Source organism: Hesperophylax consimilis, chromosome 16 (assembly GCF_061612785.1).
Source record: "Hesperophylax consimilis isolate HC1 chromosome 16, BYU_Hcon_1.0, whole genome shotgun sequence".
NCBI lineage: Eukaryota > Metazoa > Arthropoda > Insecta > Trichoptera > Limnephilidae > Hesperophylax > Hesperophylax consimilis.
The window spans coordinates 12,016,524-12,030,177 of record NC_142851.1 but is presented as its reverse complement, the minus strand read 5'-3'; the positions used below and the strand labels follow the sequence as shown (position 1 = coordinate 12,030,177).

Genomic DNA, 13,654 nt, shown 5'->3' with positions numbered 1-13,654 from the left:
GAGTATAAAATACATTATTATTTCTAATGTTGATTCTGTTTTCATTTATATCGAATTAATTTTTGTTTTTAAATATGTATTTCATAGTTTGCAAAATAAATAGTTTGCGGAGACACAATAGTTTAGATTCTTTGTATCTCTCATCTGCTCATCTGTTGAAAATGTTCTTTTCCGATTACACATGACTTTGATGATATAATGTTGAGTTATTTGTAAAGGTTTTATATGTGCATGAAGCGCACCACCCCATCCTATTATTCCGTATATGAGTGAAGATTGCAATTTGACATATATAAAGCTTAGAAGCTGAGTATTTAGATCAGACGCAGGAACCAAGTAGAACAACACATTTTTCTTTATATATATTTTTAATTTTAATGCCGTCCATTGGTCCCTACTGCTTGGAACCAGTGGATCCAAGACATCTCCATTGGGAGTATGTTGTGGGGCTGAAGGAGTGTACAGAGAAAGGAGACGGGGAGATGATGGTTGGGTACTATCTTCCTGAGTATTCAGTAAGTGGAAAATTGTGATTTTAAAAACTTTTGCTGTGTTTGCGTTCAAAATTTTAATATTTAATTGCATAATGTCCGGTTGTAAAATCAAAATCTCAGAAGAGTATTTCATTTCTTTTCAAAACTTTTGCTGTGTTTGCGTTCAAAATTTTAATATTTAATTGCATAATGTCCGGTTGTAAAATCAAAATCTCAGAAGAGTATTTCATTTCTTTTCAAAAACACAATTTGAACAAATCAAAATCAATTCAAATAAAATCAAAATCAAAATCAAAATCAAAATCAAAATCAAAATCAAAATCAAAATCAAAATCAAAATCAAAATCAAAATCAAAATCAAAATCAAAATCAAAATCAAAATCAATTCAAATAAAATCAAAATCAAAATCAAAATCAAAATCAAAATCAAAATCAAAATCAAAATCAAAATCAAAATCAAAATCAAAATCAAAATCAAAATCAAAATCAAAATCAAAATCAAAATCAAAATCAAAATCAAAATCAAAATCAAAATCAAAATCAAAATCAAAATCAAAATCAAAATCAAAATCAAAATCAAAATCAAAATCAAAATCAAAATCAAAATCAAAATCAAAATCAAAATCAAAATCAAAATCAAAATCAAAATCAAAATCAAAATCAAAATCAAAATCAAAATCAAAATCAAAATCAAAATCAAAATCAAAATCGAAATCAAAATCAAAATCAAAATCAAAATCAAAATCAAAATCAAAATCAAAATCAAAATCAATGCAAAATCAAAATCAATAGGAAAATGTTTTATAAAGATATAAAACATAACGAGTCAAGTCCCTGGATAGAAAATGAAGAACTCAATTTTTCAGGCATTGAACAAATGAGTTTTTCTAATATATCTGTTGAATTGTAACCAAAATTATTAAAAATACTCATAATTGGAAAGCCACGGGTTGCGATTGGATACATAATTTTTGGTACAAACGTCTAACTACTTTACATCCTCTTTTGGCAAAAAATCTTTCAAAATTTGTCAGTCAACCACAAAATTTTCCATATTTTCTAACTAAGGGCATTACTTATATGTTGCCCAGAAGCGAAAATATTAATAATCCCTCTCAGTACAGACCCATTACATGTTTACCGACAATATACAAAATATTAACCTCTTGCTTGACAGATTTAATATATACTCATTTATATGAAAAAAATATTTTATCTGAACAACAAAAAGGTTGTCGCAGAAAACATATGGGATCTAAAGAACAATTAGTTATTGATTCTGTAATTCTAAAACAGATTCAAACTCGAAAACGTAATTTACATACTTGCTATATAGACTACCAAAAGGCTTTCGATAGTGTCCCGCACTCGTGGCTGATCAAAGTATTAAATATATATAAAATTAACCCCATTATTATTAGCTTTCTGGAAAATATTATGTCCTTTTGGAATACCAATTTACTTATCAATTTAAAAGGTAAGAAAATAGTAATACCGGGCATTTCAATTAAAAGAGGAATTTTTCAAGGAGACTCATTGAGTCCTCTTTGGTTTTGTTTAGCATTGAATCCTCTATCTAAAATGTTAATTAAAAGCAAGTTTGGAATAAAAGTTAAGGGTAATACAACGGAGAGTAGTACAATTTCGCATTTATTATATATGGATGACATAAAATTATTTTCGAATTCTGAACAAAATTTAGAGAAAATGATCGAGGTAGTTAAAAACTTTTCAGATGATATCAAAATGACTTTTGGTTTAGATAAATGTAGAACGATCCATATAGAGAAAGGCAAAATTGTAGATGGGGACGAGAGTATATTTAGAAATTTCCAAATTACTAGTATGAAAAGGGATGAGGTTTATAAGTATTTAGGATACCCACAATCAAATAGATTAGACCATAGTAGTATTAAAAATGATATTAGGATTAAATTTCAAACTAGGATCAGGAAAATTTTAAAATGCAATCTATCTGCTAAAAATTTAGTAAAAGCAATAAATACTTGGGCAATACCTCTATTAACGTACTCATTTGGCATAATTAAATGGTCTAATACAGATTTAGATAACTTAGAAAGATTAATTAGAACTACGCTAACAAAGTTTAATTGCCATCATCCAAATTCAGCTATAGAACTAGTTAATTTACCTAGAAATTTAGGAGGTAGAGGTATAGTCAAAATAACTTCTTTGAAACATAATCAGGTAGAAATGCTAAGAACTTTTTTCCATAGGAAAGCTCATAGCTCAGAAATGCACAAAATAATTTGCAAGGCAGATAGAAATATTACACCTTTAAATTTATACGATGAGAATGCCAACATTTTTATAAATCCCAACCAGGAATTATTAGATTCCTGGTCAAATAAAATTTTACACGCAAAACACTTCAATTATCTCAACCAAACGTATGTTGACAAAATTTCGTCAAACAAATGGTTGAGTATTGGAGAGTTGAGCGCAGAAATAGAAGGATTTATGCTTGCCATTCAGGATAGAGTCATTTATACTAAAAATTATAGAAAGCATATAATCAAAGATACACATCAAATTGATGATTTGTGTAGAAAATGTTTGGCTTTTCCGGAAACTATAGAACATATTATATCGGGATGTTCTATATTAGCACCGTCCGAGTATACATTTAGGCACAATCAAGTTTTAAAAATAATTCACCAAAATTTGGTAATTAAACATAACTTGATTGACTGCCGTAATGTAGTACCATATTATGAATCCGAACCAAATTCATTTTTAGAAAACGAATTTTATAAAATATATTATGATAAAACTATACTAACAGACCGAGCGATTAGTCATAATAGACCCGATATAGTTTTACATGACAAAATTAAAAAAATAACTTATATCATTGATGTCGCTATTCCAAATTCCTGTAATATTCAAAAATCTGTTAGTGAAAAAATAAGAAAATACACAGATTTAGGAAATGAAATAAAAAGAATTTGGCATTCTCAGACTATAAAAATATTACCATTCGTTATTTCGGCTACTGGCATTATACCTAGCTCTCTAATTAAAAATTTAGGCGTATTAGATCTATCAAAAAAATTATATATAAAGATGCAAAAGTCGGTCATTTTGAATACATGTAGGATAACAAAAGATTTTTTAAATATTTATGTTGAGGGATCAGTAGGATTTATAGGCCCTGTTAGAAATTCTACCGAGCCGAACCCTCTGATATGAAAATATCTGGAGACGGTGAATTATTTTCCCATTTGATCTCTGGTGATTTGACGTGTTGTTCTTGTATTGTTTTGTATTTATTTTGCTTATATAATGCACTTACATAATGTTGATTGACTAGATGATCATTTGTGGAAAAGTGAGTGGAAGGGTTAAGTTTTTCCTTTGGGGAAGACTTAACCCGGACAACTAAATCGGAAGTTTAAAAAAAAAAAGAATATTTAATTTGTTTTTAGAAACAGAATTTAATCTGGGATACGTTCATAAACAGCGAATATGCCAATCGTGAATGTTGTGATGATATTATATTATTGGTAACGTTGTAAAATTCCGCTTAGTTCATAGACTCTTAAAAACAAAAACAACACTTGATTTCAACTCTAATATCTAACATAGACAATTATTTAAGTTGTTTAAAAATTTTTTTTAGGCTGTTAGTTTGGGTTATTTTAACACACCAATAATGGTGTGTCGTATGGCAATTTTTATCGTAAATTATTATATACGTTGACATAATTTGATAATAATAAATATCGTTATTTTTCAAAATCGTAAATGCAAAAAGTTGTTGTTTATTGTTATTAAGTTGATCCAGATACTTTTTTTTGAAATGCGCATTAAAAACGGTAGTTGTTTGTAAATAATTACCTAAATATACACAGCACATGGTTTCAACTTAATTATTACAAGAAATATCAGACTATTTATGTGGTGGGAGATAATAAAAGATGCATTAAAGTTACATTTTTTCTCAAAGTAAAGTTTGAAGGTTAGGAAATACGCATAAATGATTAAAATAACCCAAACTAACACAGTCAACTGATTTTGAGCATGTTTACTTAATCCTACCACTTAAATAGTTGTCTCAATTAGATATTTAAGTTGAAATCAATGGTTGTTTTTTTAAAGATCCTTTGCATGGAGCACAATTCAACAAGTTTACCTAAAGTATTTATATTTTTGTCGACAATTAATTAAAGAGATCATCAGAATTACCTTCGAAAGAATACCGTTAGTAAACATTAAAAATCATCAGTGATTCATGTTTAGATCTCTCAATTTTTGACAGATTTAAATCAGTCGAATATTTAAACAAATAAAATACACATAATTTCGTACCTACTTTATCGCTTGTCTGAATTGATTAGTTTCAATTTTAAAAATCATCGAGCAGGAATATTACTTACTGCATGAATTGCACTCCCGAAATTATTATGTTTAGTAACAATAATTATCTCATTTTTAGAATGGTTCACAAAAGACATTAAAAAAAATCAATGGCCATCAGGTGTTCGCTTTCCTTAATTTCAATGTCAAACTCTTTCTAGTTCATCCGACGGAAATCGCAGAATTACGCAATGTCAGCCAGCATGCGTAAAAAGTGTGTTAATCATAAAATTAGCCACGCAAATCATGTAATAATTAATTGACGTGTGTTTAAAATGTTAAAACACTCAAAACAAAGGTATAAAATGGACACCGTACCAACAAAAGGTATCAGTTCCATTAATTGTAAGGTACAAGAAGCAAGCATCGCTTTTGTGGATCAGTGAATTTGATTTGGATTCTAAAAATGAAGTCTATGGTAAGTTTTAATTAACTGAATACTCATATCTGCTAGTATGCTGCCTGTTGGATACTAACGATCCAGTGCTAATTTCTGAATTCTCATATCTGCTAGTATGTTGCCTGGTGGATACTAACGATGAAGTGCTAATTTCTGAATACTCATATCTGCTAGTATGTTGCCTGGTAGATACTAACGATGCAGTGCTAATTTCTGAATACTCATATCTGCTAGTGTGTTGCCTGGTGGATACTAACGATCCAGTGCTAATTTCTGAATTCTCATATCTGCTAGTATGTTGCCTGGTGGATACTAACGATGCAGTGCTAATTTCTGAATACTCATATCTGCTAGTATGTTGCCTGGTGGATACTAACGATGAAGTGCTAATTTCTGAATACTCATATCTGCTAGTATGTTGCCTTGTAGATACTAACGATGCAGTGCTAATTTCTGAATACTCATATCTGCTAGTATGTTGCCTGTTGGATACTAACGATCCAGTGCTAATTTCTGAATTCTCATATCTGCTAGTATGTTGCCTTGTAGATACTAACGATGCAGTGCTCATTTCTGACAGTCGTGAAGATCTCCAGACTTGTCCGTCTATCATCCAGTGGGTTTCCGCAAAATCTTTCGTCGCAAACATAAAGATTCCAGAAACCTGGGATCTTGGATTATTTAACGACCCTTTTAAATAATCTATTTCAATATCACTTTCGTTTTTGGGAATGAATGAATTTTAAGCGGCAATTAATCCTCTTCCCGGCACGAGATCGAGCTGAAACTCGGCGAATAGACTCGCTGTCGATGACAATGCATTCAATAAACTTTTGGTCGCAATCATGAACACATACGCGGACATACACGAATTTCTCTGAAAACGGATGACATTACAGCAGTACAAAATAAAGTCGGTCCTATCCAATCGGCAAAGGCTGTTACCTCGATTGACTCCAGCCAACCAAGGTAGAATCCTCAGTCAAACCATCTTTTAAAGACATTTAACTTGCTTTTTACCGGTTAATTTTTTTATTATTTGAAATCGATTATTTTTGAAAAAACGTCAATAAAAGTAGCATAATATATGTTTGGGTTCTAATAGGATCTTCTGAATCATGAATGTTCTACGTCACTTGTTCATTTGTTAATCCCAAAACAACTTATTTATTTATAAAATTTACAATTTATTTCTAGAATTGTGAATGTTACATAGTTTGTTTTTTTTATTTACTGTATTTGTTTTCTGTTTTTTTTTTTGGTTTTGTTTTTTTGGATCATACATTGATGTTTTGTTTTTTGATATCATTTTTTTGCCTTTGTTCACGTTTTGCTGTTTATATTTTTTGTTAATACATAGTGTATAATGATACTTAAACTGTGCATGATGTGAACATTTTTAAGTGGACTGTTGACATCTACGCTTTTTGTAAATGTAAATGTTCCTAAACAATGAATAAATAAATAAATTTCACTTTTTCTAAAATAATAAACTACTACGTACTAAAATATTGATTTCACAAAGTTGAGACATAACCCTCGAAAAATTGTAAGGCTTTTAACTTCCTTTTTATTTGAAGGATTTTCATTGAACATTTTAAAAACCCACTAACAATAAGAAATATTATTTTGTATTCCTTATAAATTTATTTTCGAAAACCTAGAATAGTCGCAACTTTTTGTAGTGTAGACAAGCCATGAACTGCACTACTAACATTTTTAACATACCTATAATCTTTAATTGGGTAATATTAAATTATATATTTATAAATAAATAAAAACTTGTGCTACAATATCTGTACAGTCTTAATACATATTTAATATAATTCCGATGAGACCACCTATCCTAAAAAACAGGTGGCCGTGAATATTTAAATTTGTTGAACTGACGTATTAATATTGAATTTTCTTATAACAGACCAATATAACCTTATTTAACATCTAAAAATGACAGTGACAAAATGAAAGTGAAAAAATTAGCTAGGTTAAAAAATATATGTTGTGTTTCAGAGCATATTCGCGGTGTTGGCGTGCCTGGCCATGGCCTCCGCAACGGAGAAGAAACAAGAAAAGCGTGGCCTCCTCGACCTCGGGTACGGAAGCTACAACGACCACGGCAGCTATGGCCAGTACAACTCAGACTATGGACACTCCTTCCACTCTCAAGAACCCCACATCATCACTAAGACCGTCGAAGTCCCAATACCACAACCTTACCCGGTCACAGTGGACAGGCATGTCCCGATCCACGTAAAAGTCCCAGTAGACAGGCCCTACAAGGTTGAAGTCCCGAAACCTTACACAGTCGTAGTTGAGAGACCTGTACCTGTACACGTTGATAGACCAGTACCCTATGAGGTCAGAGTACCTATTAAGGTCCCAGTTATCCAACGCGTTGAGATCCCAGTGCCCAGGCCTTACCCAGTCCACGTGGACAAACCATACACAGTGCACGTGCCAAAACCCATCTACGTGGAGAAGCAGGTGCCTGTTTATATCAACAACCACGCAGCTCCAGCCCATGGACTATCCTACGCTCAATACCATAAACCTGCAGGTCTGACTTCCTCTGTGACTTACCATGGAAACAATCACCATGGCCACTATTGATGAAATTTATTTGAAAAATCTCGCTTAACATAATTTATTGCTTTTGATCAATTTAAATAATATCTATTAATTAAAATTTGCATTGCATTTTTAATCTCATAATTATAATGTCTGTTGTTATCTAAATATTTTTTATTTCATACAAAATATTAATTTTGTTAATTTTCTTTTTGTGAAAAAACTATTTACAATAATTGTTCTCATCGTCTTTTGTTCTCAACACAAGGGTTTATATCATACAATATTCTTATTTTTATTTATCGGTCTGTGTTATCATATTTTGTGTTTATTTTTTGTTGATGTATATTTTTTTTTGTTCTATCATATTTTAACACTTTAATAAAATATTTCATTGTAATTATTACACATTTTATTATATAACTATACAAAATCTAAATATCTTCACTAAAACACATTCATATAAACTGGTAAACGAATGAAACTTGTATAAATTGATTCCATGACTAAAAACAGAATAATTACAAAACAGAACACTTGTGACAAAAGTGATACAAAGTCAACGTCATAAAAAAAGACTTAAATCTATAAAGCTAGTTAACCTACTTTTTTTTCATAACTTTATTCGACTTTTCAAAGGCGTTCTATTTTGTTTGGTCTGGGTACCAAGAAATCGAGAGGTGCAACACTAAAATTAATATAAATTTTTTTGAGGCTTTGTAAAAAATCATGAAATTATGTTTTTAACCCTTAAATGCATGATTTATTAATTTTTCTGGAAAAACATATATTTTGTAGATATTTACAAGCATATGCAAGGAAATATAAAGAATTTATTTTATTTGTAATTTTTTAATGATATTTGATTAAAAAAAATTGTTGCAGATTTACAACACCATGTATTTAATAAAAAATAATATGAACAATTTACGTATGAAAAAAAAATAAAAAACCTAAAAAAATTTCTCAAAACTAATAAGTGTACCGGAAAAATACGAGTTATTACATATAAGTATTGTATTATTGTATCTACTTACCTAAGAAAATCAAAATAATAACAGCAAAACCAAATTGTAATTCTAACCTCCAGCCAATTTTCGAGAATCGAGAATCTTTGTTAAAGAGAAAGTGATATTCGCGAAAGAAAAAAAAGGTGATGCCACTCGATAAAATATATAACCGTGAACTTGATAATTCTAAAACGGCATGCATTAAGTATACACCAAAGAGTTAAAGGTGGTTTGAACGGTATGTTGCCGTTTTGCAACAGTATGCATTTAAGGGTTAAACCAGCAGTGCAGAGTTGAAAATTTTTGTTGCGTCTGCATCTTATACGTTTACTTGTTTTTACCTACAGATTTGCTGATAAATTATGCTGCGTGCATGTGGAAATGAATTTGCACGAAATCGTTGTGTTTTCGCGTCGATCCGGTCAGTAGTCCGTGGGGTGAGGATTGCCCGGATTAAAGCCAACCATCTAATTTCTATTTTTGAAACCTTTAAATTGAAATTAAAAAGTGTATTAACCAAAGATATGAGAGGACACCACAAGAAGAAGCCCATAAATTTGACGAAATTAATGATTTACTGGATTCTGAGGGATCATGCCACGTTTGCCACGTACAAACAATAATTCACGTCGAATACATTAGGAATATTCGAACATTCGTTTTGATTGATTGTTTGTTCATTGGCGATCTGCAGTCGTGCTTGGGAACGATGACAAATTACCGATGTTATCGATAAAAACAACGATATCACTCGACCGTGCTATATACACGGGTTGGCTCAGGGATTGGGAATATTTTTTAATAATAAAAGTAGGAAATGTGACTGGGTTAGGAATACTAAGTGGACTAAATTATTATTATTTTACTAGCGCCGACCCGTGAAAAATCACAGGACATTATAATTTCTTAATGCTTGTTGTTTTATTTTCTTTAAAAAATAAAATCATGAATTCTGCATATTGTAAATTGATGTAATTTACAAAGAGTATATTATAACTTTTAACAATCAAAATTATTCTAATCACTTGCTAATTTTGGTTATATTACACGCCTTAGTGGCTACTCATTACTTGCTTTTTTAATAACTTTTCACACTTATTTGAAAAAGTACGTACTTACCTATCTAAAAATAATGGGAAAAAAGAGTTATAAAAATAATAGTATTTGCAAAATGACAACTCAACACACCTTTAAAAAGTGGTATAATGTCATTAAAAGTGATGAAACAATAACTAGATTACATAGTTTAGTTTTTTCATCGCTTTTATTGACTTTATATCACTTTTTAAAGGTGTGTAGAATTGTTTCGTATACACACGAGAAAATCGAACAGCGCCACGAATTATGGTGCAAATTTTCTCATGTGTATAAGCAATTTAAGAAGTAAAGTGTCCTGACTGCTGGAAAATCGATGTTGAACGGAAAATTCGACCTAATAACTATACGAAATATATATATACATTGTCAAAGCTCTTGAAGACAACTCTCAGGTAGATATTCTTTATACTGACTTTTTTAAAGCCTTTGATAAAGTTAACAACTCAATCCTTATGGCCACACTACATTCCATCGGTGTTAGAAATCCATCACTATCCTTTTTCTTCTTTAATTCTAACTTGAGGGAAAGGAAGCAGAGTTAAAAAAAATTATTATCTAACGTCTGGCGTTCCCCAAGGAGCTCATCTAGCCCCGCTTCTTTTTTACTAAATTATTAATGATTTAATTGGTATTTTTCTCATTTAGCTTTTCGCAGACGATAATAAGATCCTCAAAATAATTCAATTCTACCGAGATTTTTTTCCTTTTCAATTAGATATTAACTCATTTGTGTAAAATCAACTGCTTGGAACAAAATGTTGACAAATGCAAAATTATGTCATTTTATCGAGCGATAAACCAATTATTTTTTATTATTATAAACCAAATGATCTTTGATTATCTACTTTGCAGCCTATTTAGGACCTTGGTGTCACTTTAGATTGCAAGCTATCTTTTCTCAGCTACTTGGCTTCATCAATATAATTACCTCTGACTTCAATAATGTAATTACCCTAAAAACTCTTTACTGTTAGTTGGTTCGCCCTAATATAGATTGTGCCTGCGATATTTGGTCTCCATTCTATTCCACATTAATCATTCAATGAAGTTAAAGAAAAATTAGATCCTTCTTCTTTAGAAAAACGTGGGAAGAACTTTGAACAAAATTATAAAAAGTATGATTAACTCACCTACTTTGTTGCAACTCATCTCTTTCAATATTCCTTCCTGTAGACTCGGAAATCCTCAATCAACGCTCCACAAATTATGGATACCATTCACCAATCCGACAACATCAATATATACACATGAATTAAGTTTAATTCATAAAAGTAATCACGAATTATATGTTGAATAATATTGAAACCTATATTTTGGTTGCTTTATAATATTTTATTAGTATTTTTGCTATCGTTTAAAACAGGTACATTATAATTTCAGGACAAATATCAATCGGCTTAGTTGTCAGATAATAAACACAAAGTTAGACCTTTTAAGCAAAAAAAGAAAATCGTACTGATGTACGATTTTCTTTGGGCAGTTCACAAACAAATCACAAATCTTAGAAATAAACAATAGGTTTTATGAATAAGATTTGATGGAGTTAATGAAACACGGAAACAATTTCAGTTTGGTCTATTTTTCAGAAGATTCATGTGTTCTCAGTAGTAGCCATGATGTTTCCCATGATAAGTGACTGAAGAAGTAATTCCTTTGGAAGAAAGGTAATGGGAGTAAGACAGTCCATGTGCCGGGACCTCGTGACCATTGGTGTAAATGGGGTTCTGCTCCTCGTCGTAAATTGGTCTAGGTGGGTCAGGCACCGGATAGGGTATATCCAAATGAACTGGGTAATGCCTGGGTACTGGAATCTTCAACTTGACAATGGGCACAACTAAAGGCTTTTTGACGTAGTTGATCGGAACTTCGATCATTTTTTCGACAGGCACTTCAACAGGAATAGGAGCATGATGAATAGGCGCTTGTTTTTCTATCTTTACTGTGTATGGTTTTAGTGCCTTGACTTTTTTGCGTTTTTGCACAGGTCCAATAGTGTGACGAATGGGGATGTATTTGTCTATTTTAACATCGTAGGTTTCTGGAACATGTAATTTGTAAACTTCCTTCACAGGTATTACAGATGTAGGGATGTGATTTCCAAAAGTAACTGGGTAGGCTTGTGGTACAAGGGGGATTCCACCAGTTTTGCTGATGACGTGGCCCGGAGAGTTTAGCAGGAACCCGGAATGGCCCTGCCCATAGGCAATTAGGCCATAGTTGACGTCGAACAAACCACGCTTCTCTTTAACTGGAGAAATTGCCGCTACTGCGAGACAGGCCAGCGTAGCGACAATACCCTGAAATAAGTTGAAATATTATTATTGCATTTCTTCAGGTTAATTATATAGTATCGTTTGTTTTATATGTTTTGATTCTTTCGAATTTATTTATTCACGCCCTTAAGACTTTTACATGTATACATTGTTATATGTAAGTTTCTCAGGAGTACAATAATAAGTGTGTAGTACATAACATATTAAGCTGAATATGAACGATATAAGCAAGTACAACACAATTTGTCATGTTGTACAGAAGAGAAAAATAATTATACGATAACAAGAATACAAAATAAGTAAAAAAGGTACTTATTATGAATGTAGTTAGAGAGCAATGTGTAGTAACATTGTCTGTTACGCCAGATTGAATATTTTACAGAACACAGCTAAATTTAAAAAAAATCGCTATGAAGTATGAAAGATATAATAATATATCGAAAGTTGTTGTACAATGGAGTTTGATAAGTGAATTATAGTAGTACAATAAAGAAGTTGTTAATAAAAAAATTGTAAAGTTAATAATACAATAAAGCTAGTTCGTTGTTAAGTATTGAATTCACGGTTGTTGTGACGGGTTCCGACTTTCCTTAAAAAGGCTTGATTATCTGAGGGTGATATGTGTTTTCATGTTAAGTTAAAAAAAACATATTTTTTAATCTTATAATTGGCATGATTACATTGGGCACTTATTGCAAAATTGATCACTAAACTTAAAATGAAATGCTACACTCCACACAGAAAATGGATGCTACTAGACATATACCTACATGGAGAATAAATTATGAACATAACATAAATTAGTAAACAACATAATTTAAGTTAGAAGACAAAGTAACGGACATAATTAATTAGATACATAATCATCATAGTAGACAGTAGTCTTCATAAAGTTAGTTAAGATGTTCGTATTGACATTTTGTCTTAATATTTTGTTATCCTTGTATTTATTATCTACTTTGTTCCTTTTTGGGAATAATGACTAGTGATTAGTTAAAGTTCAAATATTTTTACAATATACTGTCAATATACCATCTGGTAACTCACCTAATACATATTGATATATAATTATAACATATACAATTTCCTTTATTTTGGAAATGTTTTGTGTCTGTATATAGTATTACTTTATGTTTGTGATTACTCTATGTTTGCTTCACTCAAATGTAAATTGTTAACCTCGATACAGGCTTAGTCCTAGTGAGGTTTATTTATATGAGAAAAAAACATGATTTATGTATAGTGAGATGCAATAAATAAATAAATTATGTTTCTGTGATCGGGGATAGTTCATACGATGAACAATTATTAGTGTCTAAGATGAACCAAAGAGGGTGATCAGTTGATGACCATTGAAAAATTAACTGTGTGTTCGTACCTAGTTACATACTGGCACATATTTCATGTATGATAATGCACTTTGCAACAAAC

General features: G+C 30.9%; 1 protein-coding gene across 1 annotated transcript; it reads left to right on the top strand.

The window, feature by feature from the left end:
* The first annotated feature begins 377 nt into the window (after positions 1–377).
* On the top strand, positions 378–7,884 carry LOC149416711 (uncharacterized). Its single transcript, XM_089641305.1, has 2 exons — positions 378–515; positions 7,285–7,884. Exons 1-2 carry the CDS (start codon positions 378–380, stop codon positions 7,882–7,884), a joined length of 738 nt encoding a protein of 245 aa, XP_089497431.1.
* The last annotated feature ends 5,770 nt before the right edge of the window (positions 7,885–13,654 follow it).

What these genes read in the sequence shown, in the direction of transcription:
- LOC149416711 (XM_089641305.1), top strand. Translation starts at nt 378, where the DNA reads ATGCCGTCCATTGGTCCCTACTGCTTGGAACCAGTGGATCCAAGACAT. An exon ending in ACTATCTTCCTGAGTATTCA is followed by an intron (nt 516 to 7,284) that starts GTAAGTGGAAAA and finishes GTTGTGTTTCAG; the next exon opens with AGCATATTCGCGGTGTTGGC.